At 56.0% G+C, this 16,853-nt stretch overlaps 9 protein-coding genes across 9 annotated transcripts in view; 4 read left to right on the top strand and 5 right to left on the bottom strand.

Moving 5' to 3' along the window:
* The window catches only part of ASPZODRAFT_149730 (hypothetical protein), a gene marked incomplete at both ends in the record, with an annotated part of 2,044 nt that extends 369 nt beyond the window's left edge, over positions 1 to 1,675 (bottom strand). Inside the window, 3 exons of the mRNA XM_022725521.1 lie at positions 71 to 1,238; positions 1,298 to 1,329; positions 1,387 to 1,675. Coding sequence (XP_022584911.1) covers positions 71 to 1,238; positions 1,298 to 1,329; positions 1,387 to 1,675 — 1,489 coding nt within the window. The remainder of the gene's footprint in view (positions 1 to 70; positions 1,239 to 1,297; positions 1,330 to 1,386) is intronic.
* Positions 1,676 to 3,026: 1,351 nt separating this feature from the next.
* ASPZODRAFT_57741 (hypothetical protein) lies at positions 3,027 to 4,666 on the top strand (the record flags this gene model as incomplete). The annotated part of the gene is made up of 3 exons (XM_022728705.1): positions 3,027 to 3,280; positions 3,347 to 3,803; positions 3,860 to 4,666. The coding sequence occupies 3 exons, from the start codon at positions 3,027 to 3,029 to the stop codon at positions 4,664 to 4,666; spliced, it is 1,518 nt and encodes a 505-aa protein (XP_022584912.1).
* Positions 4,667 to 5,026: 360 nt separating this feature from the next.
* ASPZODRAFT_139700 (hypothetical protein) lies at positions 5,027 to 5,839 on the bottom strand (the record flags this gene model as incomplete). The annotated part of the gene is made up of 2 exons (XM_022724584.1): positions 5,027 to 5,484; positions 5,548 to 5,839. 2 exons carry the CDS (start codon positions 5,837 to 5,839, stop codon positions 5,027 to 5,029), a joined length of 750 nt encoding a protein of 249 aa, XP_022584913.1.
* Positions 5,840 to 6,270: 431 nt separating this feature from the next.
* On the top strand, positions 6,271 to 8,111 carry ASPZODRAFT_13485 (hypothetical protein; the record flags this gene model as incomplete). The annotated part of the gene is made up of 5 exons (XM_022723645.1): positions 6,271 to 6,672; positions 6,719 to 7,020; positions 7,089 to 7,782; positions 7,834 to 7,939; positions 7,996 to 8,111. 5 exons carry the CDS (start codon positions 6,271 to 6,273, stop codon positions 8,109 to 8,111), a joined length of 1,620 nt encoding a protein of 539 aa, XP_022584914.1.
* A 179-nt stretch (positions 8,112 to 8,290) lies between these two features.
* On the top strand, positions 8,291 to 9,508 carry ASPZODRAFT_149734 (hypothetical protein; the record flags this gene model as incomplete). The annotated part of the gene is made up of 1 exon (XM_022725522.1): positions 8,291 to 9,508. The coding sequence occupies one exon, from the start codon at positions 8,291 to 8,293 to the stop codon at positions 9,506 to 9,508; it is 1,218 nt and encodes a 405-aa protein (XP_022584915.1).
* ASPZODRAFT_1166595 (hypothetical protein) lies at positions 9,440 to 10,693 on the top strand. The gene has a single exon (XM_022721144.1). It carries the CDS (start codon positions 9,658 to 9,660, stop codon positions 10,591 to 10,593), a length of 936 nt encoding a protein of 311 aa, XP_022584916.1. The 5' UTR covers positions 9,440 to 9,657; the 3' UTR covers positions 10,594 to 10,693.
* A 167-nt stretch (positions 10,694 to 10,860) lies between these two features.
* Positions 10,861 to 11,932, bottom strand: ASPZODRAFT_149736 (hypothetical protein; the record flags this gene model as incomplete). The annotated part of the gene is made up of 3 exons (XM_022725523.1): positions 10,861 to 11,166; positions 11,219 to 11,727; positions 11,866 to 11,932. The coding sequence occupies 3 exons, from the start codon at positions 11,930 to 11,932 to the stop codon at positions 10,861 to 10,863; spliced, it is 882 nt and encodes a 293-aa protein (XP_022584917.1).
* A 1,187-nt stretch (positions 11,933 to 13,119) lies between these two features.
* On the bottom strand, positions 13,120 to 15,757 carry ASPZODRAFT_129029 (hypothetical protein). Its single transcript, XM_022722173.1, has 2 exons — positions 15,486 to 15,757; positions 13,120 to 15,417 (listed from the first exon to the last, which is right to left on the bottom strand). Exon 2 carries the CDS (start codon positions 15,299 to 15,301, stop codon positions 13,331 to 13,333), a length of 1,971 nt encoding a protein of 656 aa, XP_022584918.1. The 5' UTR covers positions 15,302 to 15,417; positions 15,486 to 15,757; the 3' UTR covers positions 13,120 to 13,330.
* ASPZODRAFT_129031 (hypothetical protein) lies at positions 15,747 to 16,347 on the bottom strand. Its single transcript, XM_022722174.1, has 2 exons — positions 16,080 to 16,347; positions 15,747 to 16,020 (listed from the first exon to the last, which is right to left on the bottom strand). Exon 2 carries the CDS (start codon positions 16,009 to 16,011, stop codon positions 15,838 to 15,840), a length of 174 nt encoding a protein of 57 aa, XP_022584919.1. The 5' UTR covers positions 16,012 to 16,020; positions 16,080 to 16,347; the 3' UTR covers positions 15,747 to 15,837.
* Positions 16,348 to 16,853: the final 506 nt, after the last annotated feature.

The following is a 16,853-nucleotide window of genomic DNA, read 5'->3' on the forward strand; positions in this document are numbered from 1 at the left end:
GGAGGAGGAGGAAGGAGAGAAGAAGGATCGCTTTCCTGCGCATCAAGATCCCGGAGCCCCAACAGGAGACTCAGATGCTCGACTGCCTTCCGGGCATCGTGGGAGACGGTGCTTGAGCGAAGCCACATGGGGTACGTGGATCGTAGCAGGCCGTAGATCTGGGCGCCCGTGTGTTGTCGGTCCAGCGACGATGCATCTTCGGGAGGCATGCTCTTGGCCCGTTGGAGGTAGTAGCAGAGCACGCTCATGCCCAGTAGGAAGTTGGACTGGAGGAGCGAGGACAGCACCCAGCGCACGGGGTGCAGATGGCCCTCTGGCTGCGTCTCTTCGTTGACCAGCTGCTGGAACTCGAGCATCTTGATGGCGGCCTGCACGCAGGTGTTGCGCGAGTACGCGTAGCGGTCCTGCCCATACGACGGCGCCAGGTACTTCCGGTGCAGGCAGATCAGGAGCCGCTGGATGGCCAGCTGGAGCCACACGCGATGGAGGACAATCTGCGGCGGCACCATGAACGACTGGCCGAGGGGCTGCCAGCGGAAGATCGGGGGTAGTCCGCTCTCGGCCTCGCGGAGCTTCGTGTCTAGCTCCATGATCTCCGCGTAGAGGTGCTCGCGGGTGTCGGCGAGGAGATCGCTGATCAGCGCGCTGATCCGGTCGATCCGGCTCTTGGCTAGGCCGTACAGCACGGGCGTCACCTCGCTCTCGGGCCGGGAGGGGGGCAGCTCCTCGATCGACTCGTCTAGGTCGGCGTCTAGTAGGTTGCGTGGGTCGGCCGTGTCGTACTCTTGCGATTTGAGTACGCGCGGTAAGCCCATCTGGCTCGCCAACCGGAGGTCTAGCTGCACGATCGCCGCCCACACTCGCCGCCGCATCTCCCCGGTAAAGGGGGAGATGTGCGAGAAGTACCGCGGGTCGCGATGGTAGCCCTGGCTCAAGGCCAGCTGCACAACCATCCCGCTCAGCAGCCATAGCCCGATGTCTGCGTCCTTGCACAGAAGCACCTCGCTGGCACAGTGATTGATCATCGTCTCCAGCACGTACGGCCCGCCTCGTGTGAACTGGCTCAGCACCAGACATTGCACCATTCGCTCGCGAAACACCTGGAAGCGCGCCGGAAGGTCCGCGTCGGCTCGCTCGTGGCTCAACAGCTGCACCTGCGTGGCGAGACACATGATGCTGAACAACAGGCCGACCCAGGCCAAGGACGTGGCCGTTGGGTCCTTCCAGAATTTCTCATACTGATGTTGAAGAAGAAGTGTCGGTGAGAGGGTGGGTTTGTAGGGGAGAATCACCATACCTCTTGGAGAAATTGGCCACTGTGGAGAAAAGCTGTCCGATAATACTCAGCGAGTCATCTCATCTATTCCCTTGAATGAGATCAGTTACCTGGCGCTAAGCCCTGCGTATTGAAATATGCTGCGACGATCCGGTTCACCACAGGTCGGGCAGGGACTGAAGCCAAGATCTCGGCTTTGGTTGCCTGCACCGGTTCGTACAGCAGCCGAGGACCCGGACTAGAATGACAAGGCACTAAGTCACCCGTGGCCTGTGTTTTGGCCTGTGTCCTGGCTTCTTCTTCCTTCTCGTAGTGGTCCTTGAGCTCCGAGATGCTGTCCAGGACTGCTGCCCAGTGTGCGCTACCGACGTACTTGGCGCCGTGCGAGTCTAGGCGCATGCTCCCACGCTCCGATGGCGCAGGGGAGGAGCTACGATCCTTACCCTGAGCCAGCCAAGGGGTATGCGGTCGTAATGGTCTCGTTATCTGTCCGACATCTTCGTCAGTCGAGGCCACGGGGGCGATCTCGCCCACGTCTGTGGAGACGCTCTGCGGCGACTCCCCAGGATACGTCGGCGAGTGAGTGACTGATCCGCCAGCCGAGACGGCAGGTGTTTGCTGCTGCTGCTGTTGAAGCAGGGAGCGCACCAACGCCTCGAGCTGCTGAATCCGCTCGCCGACACTGGCTGTGCCCTTTCGCTGGGGAACGGGTGTGTAGGTACAGGAGGCCGCGAGTCCCTTGTTGACGCATGTCTTGCACGGAAACTGACGGTCGCAACGTACCCTGGCAGATGAAGGGTTGTCAGCCACGACGTCCTCATCACAGATAGCTGGCCATTTACTTGCGGCGTCTGCAAAAAGTACACGAAAGCTGCGGTTTCTCACGCCGGCGGTCCCGGGCATGAGGCGGTTCTGCTGTGTGGGGATCAGCCGTAAAGACTGTGGCTTGATCCATGGCCTCGTTTCGTGACTGGAGCACGGGAATGTGATTATTAGAAAGAGATGAGCTGGAATGAAGTCGTCTCATCTCATCTCCTTCACCGAATGGAGGAAGAACGGAGGAACGGAGGAATACGGAGGGATCGACGGAGGAACGGAGCAACAGTCAGATGACCGTGATATTGAACTAGCCGAATCAGGGAACTTGATGCCTTGGGCAGACAGAGCAATCCCTAGTGCCTGGTAGTTACTGGTAGTTACTACCTACCTAAGGTACCAGTTCTTTCAATAAGGGCTGCTTTACTCTTGATAGTAATGAATTCCTGCCTCTTCTATTGCTTAGGCTTCTCTGCTAGCCTGTGATTAGATGACACTCACTGAGAGGTCGATGATTAGTACGGATTCTCGGAGTATAGGCCAGGGGTTGTATTATGACAGCTTTCATCTTTAATTGACACTGTCTAGCTTTATTATAAAGTACAGAAAGAATAGCAGGACTAATCTATAGCTTATTACAACTCAATATTACTGGGTTTGTGGTTTGATCCTTTTATTGTCGAGATGGCAGCATGGGATGCCTCAGGCACAGCGGCGGAGCAACTGTTTACCTCCTTCTCTTTTCTTCTTCCTCTTCTTCCTCTTCCTCTTCTTTCTCCGTTCAACGTCTCCTTATATGAGACGATGGCCGCCCTCGAAACATCAGACGAGGGTTCCATTCCTTCGCCAGGATTTTCAAACCATTCTTTTCACCATTACCCTCTGAGATACCACCTAGTTGTTACCAGACAGCCACTTGCAAACGAGACATCAGATGGCAGTAGAATTGTCCGAGAGCGAGGCGAGAGTCGAAGAGGGCAGACGCAGCTCACCAATGGATGAAGGCTCTAGTGAGACCTCGAGGAAAGACTCGATCGAGAAGGGAACCGACGTCGAGAAACAACCTCCTGCTGCTGACCCGAATGTTGTCGACTGGGACGGTCCTGACGACCCAGAGAACCCGCGGAGCTGGCCCAAGTCACGCAAGATGCTCAACATCTCGTTGATCAGTCTTTCGGTGCTCTACACGTACGTGGACTGATAATCCAAAAGGAAGACCAGAAAGTAGTGCTAAACGCTGGTTCTCAAATGCAGGAACATCGCCACGACCATGTTTGCCCCCGGTGCGTCTACTCTGGCCGCTGATTTTGGCGTGACAAACACCATAGTCGAGACCCTGACGGTGACAATCCCTTCTCTGGGCACCTCGACGGGGCCGTTGGTGTTTGCTCCGCTGTCCGAGGTGACTGGGCGTGTGCCCATCTACTGGGCCACCAGTATCCTGTATATCGGCTTCACCATCGGATGCGCCCGCAGCACCAATGTCGCCATGTTCCTGGCCTTCCGCTTCCTCTGCGGCGCCTGCTCAGCCTCCTTCATGACCTGCGGCGGCGGTACCATCGCCGACCTGCTGCCAAAGGAGGAGCGTGGTGCCGCAACTGCCCTTTTTTCTGCTGGTCCGTTGCTGGGACCGGTTATTGGTCCTATCATCGGTGGCTTCGTGACACAGTCGTTGGGTTGGCGGTGGACTTTCTACTTGGTCCTCATTTTGGTACCCCTCTTCCGTCTACCACTCTAGCTTTGCTTGACCCCTCTAACAACATATAGGCTTGCGTCGTTACTGCAGTTGTGATGGTCACCATGCGTGAGACCAACAATAACATAGCTCTAGCCAAGAAAGTCGCCCGTCTGCGCAAGGAAACAGGGAATCAGAATCTGCGCCCCGCGCGTGCGAGGCAGATCCCGGCACGGCAGCTGATGACCAGGGCGTTGACCCGGCCGCTGCGGATTCTGGTCTGCTCGCCCATCGTCCTACCTCTCGGGCTGTACATGGCGATCGTCTTCGGTATGACCTATCTCCTCTTCGCGACGTTCCCGTCCGTGTTCGAGGATATGTATGGCTGGAGCGTCGGCGTGTCAGGGTTGGCTTATCTGGGGATCGGGATAGGCTGTACCGTTGGCCTGGCGCTGAGTGCCGTCCTGAGCGACAGGATGCTGCGCCCGAACGGTGGGCCGGAGCGTCGACTCCTGCTGATGATCTACATCGGTCCCTGCGTGCCGCTCGGCATCTTCTGGTACGGCTGGTCGGCCCATGCCGCGACGCAGTGGATCGTCCCCATCATCGGCACTGCCTTTATTGGCCTGGGCACCATGGTCATCACCTCCTCCGCCCAGCTGTACATGATGGACATGTTTGGCCCGCAGGCTGCCGCGTCGGCGCTGGCGGCCACCACGCTGGTGCGCAACCCGGCAGGCTCCTTCCTGGCCCTGGCGGCGGACCCGTTGTACGACCGTTTCGGTCTGGGATGGGGGAACAGTGTCCTGGCTTTTGTCACCGTCGCCTTCCTACCTGTGCCGATCCTCTTCTACCGGTATGGAGGCTGGCTGCGGGACAAGTTTCCTTTACATGACTGATTCTACTTATCTGTCTACAAACTCGCCTACATATCTCTATATTACCTGAGTAACCATTGCTGTTTATTCAGTGTATCAGTATTCGCCTTCTGAATATTATTGAGGTTTACTTTCTGGTAATCATAGGAACAATAGTTTATATGCATCTAGACAATGACAGCTAAAGACTAGTATTATTTTATATACTGAATGGTTGTTTCTAAAGTAAAGAAAGATAGAATTCTATCAATTAATATCAAGTCAGTGAGAGTTGTCAGTGTTTGCTCTTCCCTCTCCTCTCTACTCTCTCTACTTTTCTCTACTCTACTCTTCTTTTTCTACTCTCCTCTGCATCGACTTTCTCATAATTCATTGAAGCTACTATTGTTTCGCCGCCTCAAGTGCATACCCCCTCTGCCGCTCGTTCCTCTCGTCGATGAAGCGCAGCATCTCGCCCGGGACGACCGCGTTGTCCGTCAAGCCACTCGCAACGGGGGCTTCCAACCGCTCATACAAGGGAATCACGCCCGTCCAGGCCGGTTCTTCACGATCGGGCCCGTCTTTCTCGACATTCCGCGGCTGGATCCCTGGCACGCCGCGGCGAGTCTTCAACGAACCCCGTTCCACGCTTACCCGCACGACGGTCACCAGCGACACCTGCAACGACGCGACGGGGTTGACCTGCTCCCATCTCCCGGCGATGATATGGTTCGTGACATTCCGCATGATCTCGCGTTTCTGCTCGCGGTCCGTCACGAGCGAGCAAGAGCCGTGCACCACGGCGGAGCGGTAGTTGAATGTGTGGCCGTTTGGAGCGGACGAGGCGACCAATCCGTCGACTAAACAGTTAAAAAAAAAATCAGAGAAGGAATAGAAATGAAGATATCATTTCAAAAACATACCCTTCGTGGCTGCGATACAGACCCGCACCGGCTGGCGCGGTTCCTTCTCGTCTCCCTCTGCTACACTGTGTCGGACAAGCTCTATCAGACGCGACGTCGGATGGCCGTGCAGGTAAACCGCTGCTTCGCCGTCCGGCAGCTCCTCGAACAGCGCAATCATAGGCAGACACTGCGGCAGCCCGTCGTCCACGTACGAGACGTGCGCGAGGAAACATTCGCGGAAGACCCCGGCCAGCGCGGCGACCTCGTACGTGCCGCGCTGGGTGTGTCTGCGCAGAGTGGCTGGTTGCATAGTAAAAAGAAGAGAGGAAGAGAGGAAGAGAGGAAGAGAGGAAGAGAGGAAGAAAGGGAATAAATGAAAGAGGACAGAAATGAAAAAGGAGGATGGGTATGGTAAGTCTCAACTCTTGGTAATATGCGAGTCCTGATGATAGCGAAGATAGGGAGGAGCAGGAGAAATACTATCGTCTATTAATGATGACTCGACACAATCACCATCGCATTCATTCGTCTTCCAGGTCGGCTTCTTTCCGATCTCTGTGGGGGGAAATGGAACCTGCAGAATCGATAGTGAATGAATGCCAGTTGCCCCTCATCGCTATCTTATCTTTATGCTATCTCGATTGACTGACGGAGTATATAGGAGCAGAGAAGGATGAAGGCTACAGACAATAAACAACCTTTTCTTTTCTTTCTATTTCTCAAAAGAATCAAAGGAACAAGATGACTCGCCCCTGGACTGAAATCCACCTCGCCAAAAAGGCCGAGCAGCTCGAGCGTATCCCCGTCGAGTGGCGGTTGACGCCCGACTTCCTGGCCAAACACGCCGACACGATCGATCTGCGCCCGCTGGTCGCTGAGTCGGGCATCCTGTCCGAGCAGGAGCTGGCCATCACCGTGCTGGATGCCACCGCGCTGGCCGAGCAGGTCGCCGCGGGCGTCTACTCGGCCGTCGAGACGGTCACGGCCTACTGCAAGCGCGCTGCTGTCGCGCAGCAGCTGGCCAACTGTCTGACGGAGATTATGTTCCGTGATGCGATCGAGGAGGCCAAGAAGCTGGATGAGATCTACAAGACGACGGGGAAGACGGTGGGCGCTCTTCACGGCGTGCCGATGACTTTCAAGGTATCGATCTAGTCCTCGCCATACTCGTCTCTATACTAAGAACTAGGAATGCTTCCATGTCAAAGGATACGATGCTAGCGACGGGTACATCACACGTACCTTCGACCCCTCGACGTACGACAGCTACCTGATCGAGCTGGTGCGGGCAGCGGGCGCGGTGGTGATCGCGAAAACGAACACGCCACAGACAATGCTGGTTGCCGAGGCCGACAACAACGTCTTTGGCCGTACGCGCAACCCCGTGGTCTCACATCTGACCTGTGGAGGGAGCAGTGGTGGCGAGGGATCTGCCGTTGCCATCGGGGGTAGTGCTCTGGGGATCGGTACGGATGTGGGGGGGTCAATCAGGTACATCGCAGCATGCGTACATTTGGAAGCTATTTCCGTACATGCAGGGATCCATGCTAATTGAATAGAGTCCCCGCCGCGTGCAACGGCATCTACGGATATAAACCGACCAACGGCATCCTACCCATGCAGGGCTTCGCAGCATCCAACTGGAAGGGGATGAACACGGGCGTGCCAGCCGTGGCGGGCCCGATGGCACGCTCTGCGCGAGACCTGACGCTGCTGAGCCGGACGGTGCGCTCCCTGCAGCCGTGGAAGGGCGACCCGGCCGTGATCCCGCGCATCTTCGAACAGGGCATCACCCGGCCGGCAGACAAGAAGCCCGTGATCGGGGTGGTATACTCGAGCGGGCTGACGCCGCACCCGCCCGTGCTGCGTGCTATCCGCGAAGCGGCGGAGAAGCTGGCCGCGGCGGGGTACGAGGTCAAGGACTTTGTGCCGGTCGATTATGCGGAGATCCGGGCTGTGACGGCCGAGCTGTTCACGATCGACGGGCTGTCGTACCCGAAGCGCGAGCTCGAGGCGGCGGGCGAGCCTGTGGTACCGTCGGTGCAGAGTATTGGATTCTGGGGGCGTCCGGCCAAGACGCCCGAGCAGATGTGGGAGCTCGGCGCGAAGAAGGGCGCCTTTCAGAAGGAGATGCTCGATCGCTGGCAACAGGCGGGCATCGATCTGGTCCTCTGTCCTGCTGGGCCGCACACGGCCGTCAAGCCCAGCGAGTGGGCCTTTGATCACTACACCGTCGCATGGAATGCTATGGATGTAAGTTCTTATGATCACTGTAATCCACTATATATATCACTGACATGGTAGTACCCTGCCGTCATCATCCCCTTTACGACCGCCGACCCGGAGAAAGATCCCAGGGCGACCGACTTTAAGCCCTTGTCTGCCGATGACGAGCGCATCCAAGCCCAGTGTAAGTCATGCATTCCATTCATTTGCATTCTCTTGTTCTTTGTACTAATTTTCTAGATGAACCCGAGCTCATGGCTGGAGCCCCCGTTGCGCTGCAGTTTGTCGGATCGCGGATGAGCGACGCGCAGCTCCTGGCGGACGTGGAGGTGCTGGATGCGATCCTGAACAATTAGTCATTATCCGAACAAGTATTACAAATGAATAGCAAGTGTCAAATCGTGCGGGGTAACCCAGGATTAGTACCTATAACCAGTGCTAGCAGAGTATTCTCGTATTCTCTCTGTATCTCACTCTGTATCTCACTCTGCATCTCACTCTGTATCTTAGTCTAGTATCTCAGTTCTCATTCCTCATGCCCCGAGCAGACCATATCGGGTCTTTCCTGCGGCCTCCCAGCCTGTTGGCGGCGCGACAGGCAGCCTCGCATACCTCCGCGTACGATCCCCCCTCGGCCGAAGTGGAAGCGATAACGCGGAAATGCGTGGCCGAACTGGTCCAGAAACAGCTGGCGCGGGACATCCGCCCCATCACCTCGGGCGAGTACGAGCGGTATATCTTCTACGCGGGTTTCTTTGAGAAGCTAGACGGGTGCGTGGTTGTGCCGGACATCCCGCTCCCCTCCGGGTTCCGGTCGAGACTGCCCACCGTGACGAAGGCGATGGAGAAGGGGGTCCAAGTGCGGCCTGGGGTGGTTGCGGTGTCTCCCATCCGACATGACGGCCGGGCGTATCTGGCTGAATGGCTGGGTCTGCGGTCTCTGCTGCCGTCGGAGGAGCTGTGGAGGGAGTGCAAGCTGACGGTCCCGCCTGCGACGTGGCACCACATCCATCTCAAACCGGGGACGGCGTACAAACCGGGGACGGCGTACAAACCGGGGACGGCGTACGCGAGCGACGAAGCGTACTTTCGAGATCTGGGGGCAGCGTATCGGGCGGAGTTTCAAACGCTGTATGACGCCGGGCTGCGCAACATCCAGGTCGACGACCCGGCGCTCACCTCCTTCCCGACGCAGACGTTTCGAGACGGGTGTGAAGAGGACGGGGTGGACGCCGACAAGCTGCTGGACCTGTACATCTGGGCGCAGAACGAGTGTCTGCGCGATCGCCCGGCGGATCTGCACGTGGGGATCCATCTGTGCAGGGGGAATATGGCCGGATCGACGCATATCCTCAGCGGATCGTACGAGCCGATCGCACAACGGCTGTTCACAGGCCTGCAGTACGACACGTTCTATCTCGAGTATGACTCGGACCGGGCGGGAGACTTCACCCCCCTGCGCCATCTGCCGGTCGGGAAAAGGGTGGTGTTGGGCGTGGTCTCGACCAAGACCACGGAGCTGGAGGAGGTCGACGAGCTGGTCGGCAAGGTGTACGACGCTGCAGACGTGATTGCCGGGGGCCAGGGCAGACCGCGCGAGCAGGTGCTGCAGGACACGCTCTCTGTCAGTCCGCAGTGTGGCTTCTCGAGCATGAGCGTTGGCGGCGGCGAGGGCATGACGGAGCAGCGGATGTGGGAGAAGATGGCGCTCGTGCAGGAGGTGGCTCGACGGGTGTGGGGGACTGTTTTTTGATGAGAGTGAAGAGAGAGGGAGAGAGAGAGAGAGAGAGAGTGTGTGTGTGTGTGAAGTCGAGAGAGAGAGAGAGAGAGAGAGAGAGAGAGAGAGAATATATGCTTACATAAGCACGAGGTACAATACGTAGACTACCCCGCTCAAGGCTGATGTCAACATCAACGATCCCATCCACGACCACTGCAATGGCATCTGAAAAGACGTTCCTGGCATACACTCCCTCGCAAGGCAAGGTGTATGCTGAAGCCCGCCGCGACTACCACCGCAGCGTGTACGACGCCGTGCTGAGCTACCACACGTCCGGGGGCGGCGAGCTGGACACCCTGCTGGACATTGGCTGCGGACCCGGCACCGCGACGCGCAGACTAGGAGGACATTTCGAGCATGCCATCGGTCTGGACGCTTCCGCGGGGATGGTCGAGACGGCACGGACTCTCGGGGGAACAACAGCGACGGGGGAGAAGATCCGATTCGAGGTGTCGACGTCCGACAAGCTCGTCGAGGGGGACTGTTGCGTGGACGTGATTGTTGCAGCTACGGCCGCCCACTGGTTCGAGATGTCTTCCTTTTGGCGGCGGGCGGCACAGGTGCTCCGACCTGGAGGCAGCGTGGCGCTCTGGTGTTCCGGGGAGTCGAGCGTACACTCCTCGACGCCCAACGCGGGAGCCATCCAGGCCGCACTGGAACGGATCCGGGAGGAAGAGAGACTGGATGATTTCTTCGAAGAAGGGAACCGCCTCGTACGCGCGGGATACGTGGATCTCCCGCTGCCGTGGACGGTGGAGCCGGGCGTGCAGGGGTTTGAGAGAGCCAGCTTCGTGCGCAGGGAGTGGGGGTTCGGCGACGAGTTCTACGCCGGTCAGATGGAGGTGGACCTCGACACGTTTGAGAAGGTCCTCGGCACGGCGAGTCCGATCACACGGTGGAGAGAGGCGCACCGGGACGCCGTCGGCTCGGAGCGGGATATCGTGCGTCGGTATCGACGCGCGATTGAGACGCTGCTGCATGAGGCAGGGGTGCAACCGGGCCAGGAGAGAGTCAGGGGGGCCGTGACAGGGGTTTTGTTGATGGTGAGACGTACATAGTACAGAGTACCCTGTATTGTAGTACTGTCTACTTAGTACTGTAATAGATAGCTTATCATATATACCCAGTATAATATGTACTTTGTATCAACTATGTACAAGATACAGTTATCCTTCTTCATCCTCATCCAATTAGAGTATTATCCTCATCCAAGAGTATCATCCTCATCCAAGAGTATCATCCTCATCCAAGAGTATCATCAGCTCATCCAGACGCATGGTATGGCATAGGATGCCATACTCGAAGCGATAATCGATGCGTGTCGTTTAATCACACTCGCTGATGTAGATAAAGTACCAGCGGTGAGCGGTGATGCTGTCGCCAGAAGTACCGGCATTGCCATCAGTCGAGTCCACGCCGGTAACCTCGGTGACGTCGGAGGTGGTGACGGTGACGTCGTTGCCGCTGGTGATCCAGTACTCGGGGCTGTAGTGGTGGAAGCCCAGGAGCTTGGGGGGAAGCTTGGGGACAATGTCGTCGGTGTGGGTGACACGGTAGTTGCTGCCCATGGACTGGTCGGTGATGTAGTCGGCGAGAGGCATGTTACCGATACGAGGTTGGCCGTAGTTGTACTATGATCAGTAAGCATGATTTCCAAGCAAGGTGTTATGAGGGAGAGGGTACCAGGGTGATTTCGTAGCCGGCGTTACGCATGACGGTAGCACCGATGGCAGCCAGGGCAGCACCGTAGCTGTGGCCAGTGAAGACAACCGAGTAATCCGGGTAGGTGGTGATGGCAGCCTCGACCTTGGCGATGATGGTGTCGGCGACGGTCTCCCAGGCGCTCCAGAAGCCCGAGTGGACGGAGCACTTGGTGCAGAGGGAGTCGACGGCGGTCTGACCGACGTCGAGATCGGCGATCCAGTTCTCCAGATCGTCGGTGCCGCGGAAGGAGACGACCAGCACCTCGTTGGTGCTGTCGGCGGCGATGAAGCCGGCGACGTCGCCGTAGGAGGCGGTCAGGTCGAACTCGTCGAGGGTGACGGCCGAGGCATCCTCAACGAGAGGGCAGTTGTCGGCGGAGCAGGTGATCTGGTCGCCGGTGGTGGCCGAGTCGATGTTGCCGGTGCAGTACGCGGCGGCGCTGTACTGGGCGAACAGGTCGAGGTCACTGAGAAGCGAAGAGGTGATGGCTAATCATATTGTTAGGATAAGGCACTCAGGCACCAGACTAAGGCACCAGACTAAGGCACCAAGGCACACAGGCACACAGGCATTAAGGCACCCGGCTAAGGCACCAGGCACCAGGCACCAGGCAAGGCAGTACGTACTTCTCTTCATCTTCAACGGGGTGGCAGCGGCCACCGAGGCCAGCGCAAGCAACGACAGAGAGACCATGGCGATGATTTCTGGATCAAGGAGATACTGAGATGCTCTGATGAGGAAGGGCATGATAGGAGGACCCCCCGACAGCTTATTTATACTCGTTCGCGACGGAAAGACTCCGTTTCTACAGAGGACCCTCGCGCCGAAGCAATCTCCCCGCCGCGTCAGTCAGGGGGAATGGGTGAGGATGGAGTGATTGGGGTGAGTGATCCCGAGGAATCAGATGGAGCACATCCATGGTCGAGGAGGGCGACACGTGGATCTCGATGGATACATTGGATAGGGTGTTTACGGCGGCTACTTGGCCATACAGATCTTGTAACTAACTAGTTAGTTACTCCGTAGTTACTACCGTAGGTACCTAAACTATACGGAGTAGTATGTGTTTAGTACATAGATACTACATACTACTAACTACAGTATATTACTACTCCTACACTCTACATGCAAGGTCATCTCCAGGATAATCGCGGTCTGTCCTGTTCCTGAGTGGAGGACTTGGCTTGCCGCTAAGGTTGAGCAAGAGGGGAAGATGAAGAGAGTTGCGAGTGGCTCAGTGGATGCCAGGGAATGTTTCCTGTCCTGGTAGGGATCACCGAGGACATAGTACGGAGTAACTACTGTATACTAACTATGTATAGAATACTATAGTATGCTATACTATAGTATATGTCGTATAATATATAATATACTATAATATACTATACTATACTATAATATAATATAAATATAATATAATATAATATATACTATGATAATTTATAACAATTTCTTTATATTAATAATACTCAGTCTGCAGAATGTGGGCCTAAGGGGCGCATCGACGCTATGCCAAATTGATAATAATAATATAATATAATAGAGTAATAGAGTGATAATATAGTCTGAATAGTCTCAATAGTCTTATTGACACGGAATAGTCTTCTAAATAAGCTTAGTTCCAGATATCATCCACTGTAAATCCACTGTAAATCCACCGTGAATTCCACCTCCAGATCCAACGCTTTTAGTCTCTGCAGACACGCGGCACAACACGGGGTCATTGACGGCCGTCTGACTGGTTCTTGTGACTGACTGGATGATCGTTTTCAGGCACCTGCAGCTTAATACATACTCCAGTACTTGACGTCTAGTCTATAGTAACTAGTTATAGTTACCTAGGTAGTACCTACTAAGTACCTAGTACCTAGGCAAGACTATCACATGTGAAGACAATATTAAGTTCCTATCTGATGGGCTATCTAGGTACCGGTGTCCAGTGTCCACCCACCAATTGGACGACACCCCCCAGCACGAGGTACATATACCATCGTCTGCTCGACAGACCTGAAACGGTCATTCACCTTCCTGGCTGTCTCCCTCGCGCGAGCGACCGCACACCGTCTGAGATAACCGCCATCGGACACGCAGCTAACTGCCTAGTGACGGCAAACCTGGCGCATCGGGATCAGCATGGTTCGCCCACACGCGCTCCGATTGTCCTTCCGCCTCCATAACCTGCTCCGTGGGCTCCAGCTCCAGCACCACCACCTCGTTCCATCCCTCTCGCCGGAGATGCACGCCAGGCAGGTACAGCGACTGCTGGGGGCCGATGATCCAGTATCGTCCGAGGTTGAATCCGTTCACCCACACCACCCCCTTCGTCCCACGTGGAATCGCCAGGAATGTGTCCAGCTCCAGGTCGGTCTTGGAGCTGCGGTCGCGGTCCGCCAGCTGGAACCGCCCAGAGTACACCACGGGTGTCTGTGGGAGAGTTTCAATGGTGGTGGTGTTGTTGTTGTTGCTGCTGCTGCTGCCCGAATTCACAATCGGAACTTGGTCAAAAGGCAGTGAGTACACGTTCCACTTCGTCACAATCTCCCCGCCCACCGTCACATTGCCCACGATCCCCTTGTGCGGCTCCAGCAGCGCGTTGAACGTCCCAGACCCGAGCGACCAGTAGTCCACCCGTCCCAGGTTCTCGACCAACAGCTGCAGCTTGTCGCCCGCTTGCAGTGTCACCTTGACCTCGCCCACCGTCTCGTAGATGGCGTCCACCACCCCTTGCTTCACTCCGTTCACGTACACGATCACCCGGTCGCGCGGCCGGTCCCCGACCTGAAGAATCCCCGTGTATGCTTGCTGCGCCGTCGTCTCATACAGCACATACCCGTACGCCTGGCCTAGGGACTCCATGCTCACCGGGTGCTCGCTCTGCACGGGTTCCGGCAGTAGTGTGTCGAACACCGAGGCCACGGGCTCGAGCGCAAACTCATCGATCGACGACCGAGGCACGTCTGGAACGACGGCGGGGATGCTGCCGTTCGGGAAGTACTTCTCGATCGTCTCGCGCAGGATGTAGTACAGCTCCGTTGTTCGTCCGCTCTCGTCCAGCGGGGCCCCGTAGTCGTAACTCGTCGTGAAGGCTGCCAGGTAGTTGGCGTCACGCCAGATGCCCCCGTTTCCGAACCCGTAGTTGGTGCCCCCGTGGAACATGTAGAAGCTGATCGAGTTGCTGCCGTTCAGCACAAACTCCAGGTCATTGACGAACCCGTTCAAGTCGGCCGGGTCATCGTCTGGGTCGTTGTGTGTTGCGTTCGACCCCCACTGATCGGGTGCCAGAGTGTAGTATTCCCCGTCAAGTAGGGGTCCCAGCTCGGTCGGGTTGGTGATGTACTCGTCGCGTGCTTCAAACCCGGACTCGGGAGTCCCGTCGGTTTCTGCAAGCACCCCGGGCACACTACCGCCGGCCAGAGTCCAATTCACGCCCCCGTCGTTGGTGTACAGCACTGAATCGAAGTTTTCGCGTAGCATATCGCGCAGCCGGGCCGTGTAGTTGTGGTTCGACCCATACGATCCGTACTCATTCTCGACCTGGATCATCAAGATGGGGCCTCCCTTGGTCGCCTGAAGCGGCCGGATTTCCTCTGCTAACCGGTCGAGATACAGGCCGGCATAGTACAGAAACAACGTGTTGTTCGTCCGCACTTCGAGTCCCGGGATCTCGCTCAACCACCAGGGGAAGCCCCCCCATTCGCGCTCGCCGCAGATGTACGGGCCGGGCCGTAGCACGATGTTCAGTCCTTCCTCCTGCGCGATACGAAAATACTCTGCGATGTTGTTATTCGGTTCGTCCGTCGCCCAGTGGCCTGGCTCTGGCTCCAGCAGGTTCCAGTACACGTACGAGAAGATCGTGTTCAACCCCATCGACCGTGCCTTGTTGAGACGCTCACGCCAGTACTGGTATGGAACACGCTGGGGATCCATCTGTCCACCGACGATCTGAAACGGCTTTCCTTCAAGATAGAATGTGGTGTTGGTATAGCCGAACCTGCGCGACGAGGCAGCCTCCGCGCCATAGCTCAGCAGTCCAGCCAGGGCAAGAGCGCCGAACAACTTCATTGTGAGGACGCTGTGATCACTGTTTTCTCTGCTTTCTACATTTTTCCAACGCGTTTTAAATATCCCCCTCCATCCGACTTCGGCTGATTTCTCTCTCTCTCCCTCTCTCTCTCTCCCTATCGGGTAGATTAATAAAGCGCCTGAAAGGACAATTTGACCGTTGCATCGAAATGCGGGGATGTACCAACGGTGGTATTCTGCGGATGCAGATCGGCAGTGCGTGTCCGCCGATATAGACCCTCTATCACTGCTACCAAAAATGGCATGATCCCAGAATGTCACCGTATACTTTGATCGGCATGCGCATTGTATGTTTCTGGTATCATTATTGACGTCTCCTCCTTATAATCGCCTAGGTTTCTTCAGATAAGATGTAACGTAGAGCAAGCATAGACTTTGACAAACGCTGGAAATCAGTTGATAAATTTACTCTTGACCACTTACCTCTCTCTACTCCTGGAAATGAGGGGAAGTAAATCGAGCCTGTTTATGGGCTTATCCAGTTGTGAATTATCATGCCTTCAATTTTTGTTGAACTATCTCGCTCTGCGGCGCTCATCAACTGTTCCTTTCAGTTTCGCGGTCTCCACATCACCCTCCGACTTGTTACTCTTTCCTGGCTCGGTTAGACGAGGGCTGGCCGTGTTCGCATTGTCGAGATTCTCCTGCTTCCACGACATGTCTCCTAGATCAGAACTAGCTGCCTTCATGGATGAGGGCTGCAAAGCAAGTCACTATTAGTATCTTAAATGAGCTGACAACGACTTGAGAGCCCTACCGGGTCACGTTCGGACGGCCTGGTAACGGTCACTTGCTCGCGTGGCCGGCTAGGGTCTTTCACCCGTGCAAGACGCTGGTCTTCTTTAATATGGAATTCCTTTTCGGATCCTCTCGGCCAAATCAAGTACGCAGCCGTAACACCCGCGCCGGCAGAAACAGCGAGCCTTACGAATTTTTAGCTCAAGCGGAATGTCAAGGGTAGTTAGGGAACCCACCATGGCAGTCTTGACGAGGGCTTGCTTTTGATTTCTTGGGAATATGGCCGGTGATGACATAGAGTGATGCTATCTGCCTCAAGACGAGAAATTCGAGGGGATCCGGACTGGAACGAGTGGGATATTGTACGGAAAATGCGCAGAGCCATTATATCATGCAATATCACTGAGCGCAGAAATAAAAAAATGAACAGAAGGGTCAAAAGGGAGAGACCCAAAAGAGATGATGACACCAGATGGCGGTAACCGACTCGTCCGCCCATCGAAGCACCATGACATCATCTCTTTCAACCATCAATCGCCATAAGCTCTCCGTGTGAGCTTTTGTAGGAGTACTGCCCTTGTTCTTTCCCCCAGAAACTGTCGGAGACGAGATCCGAGCACGGTTCTTGCGGTACCAATGGATATTGGCGCGACTCTTTTGGGTAAAGAAAGAGGGATACCTTTAGTCCTTATATAGCAGTATTTATAGCAGTATGTAGACCCAAACCTAAGGAGATCAAGATACTGGACTGTCACTTGCTTCATGTTGTATATAAAGCATTCTCGGACGCCCC

This window comes from Penicilliopsis zonata, assembly GCF_001890105.1.
Source record: "Penicilliopsis zonata CBS 506.65 unplaced genomic scaffold ASPZOscaffold_2, whole genome shotgun sequence".
Lineage (NCBI taxonomy): Eukaryota > Fungi > Ascomycota > Eurotiomycetes > Eurotiales > Aspergillaceae > Penicilliopsis > Penicilliopsis zonata.

Coding starts and splice junctions, on each gene's coding strand:
- ASPZODRAFT_1166595 (XM_022721144.1), top strand. CDS start 9,658: ATGTCAACATCAACGATCCCATCCACGACCACTGCAATGGCATCTGAA.
- ASPZODRAFT_129029 (XM_022722173.1), bottom strand. CDS start 15,301: ATGAAGTTGTTCGGCGCTCTTGCCCTGGCTGGACTGCTGAGCTATGGC.
- ASPZODRAFT_129031 (XM_022722174.1), bottom strand. CDS start 16,011: ATGAAGGCAGCTAGTTCTGATCTAGGAGACATGTCGTGGAAGCAGGAG.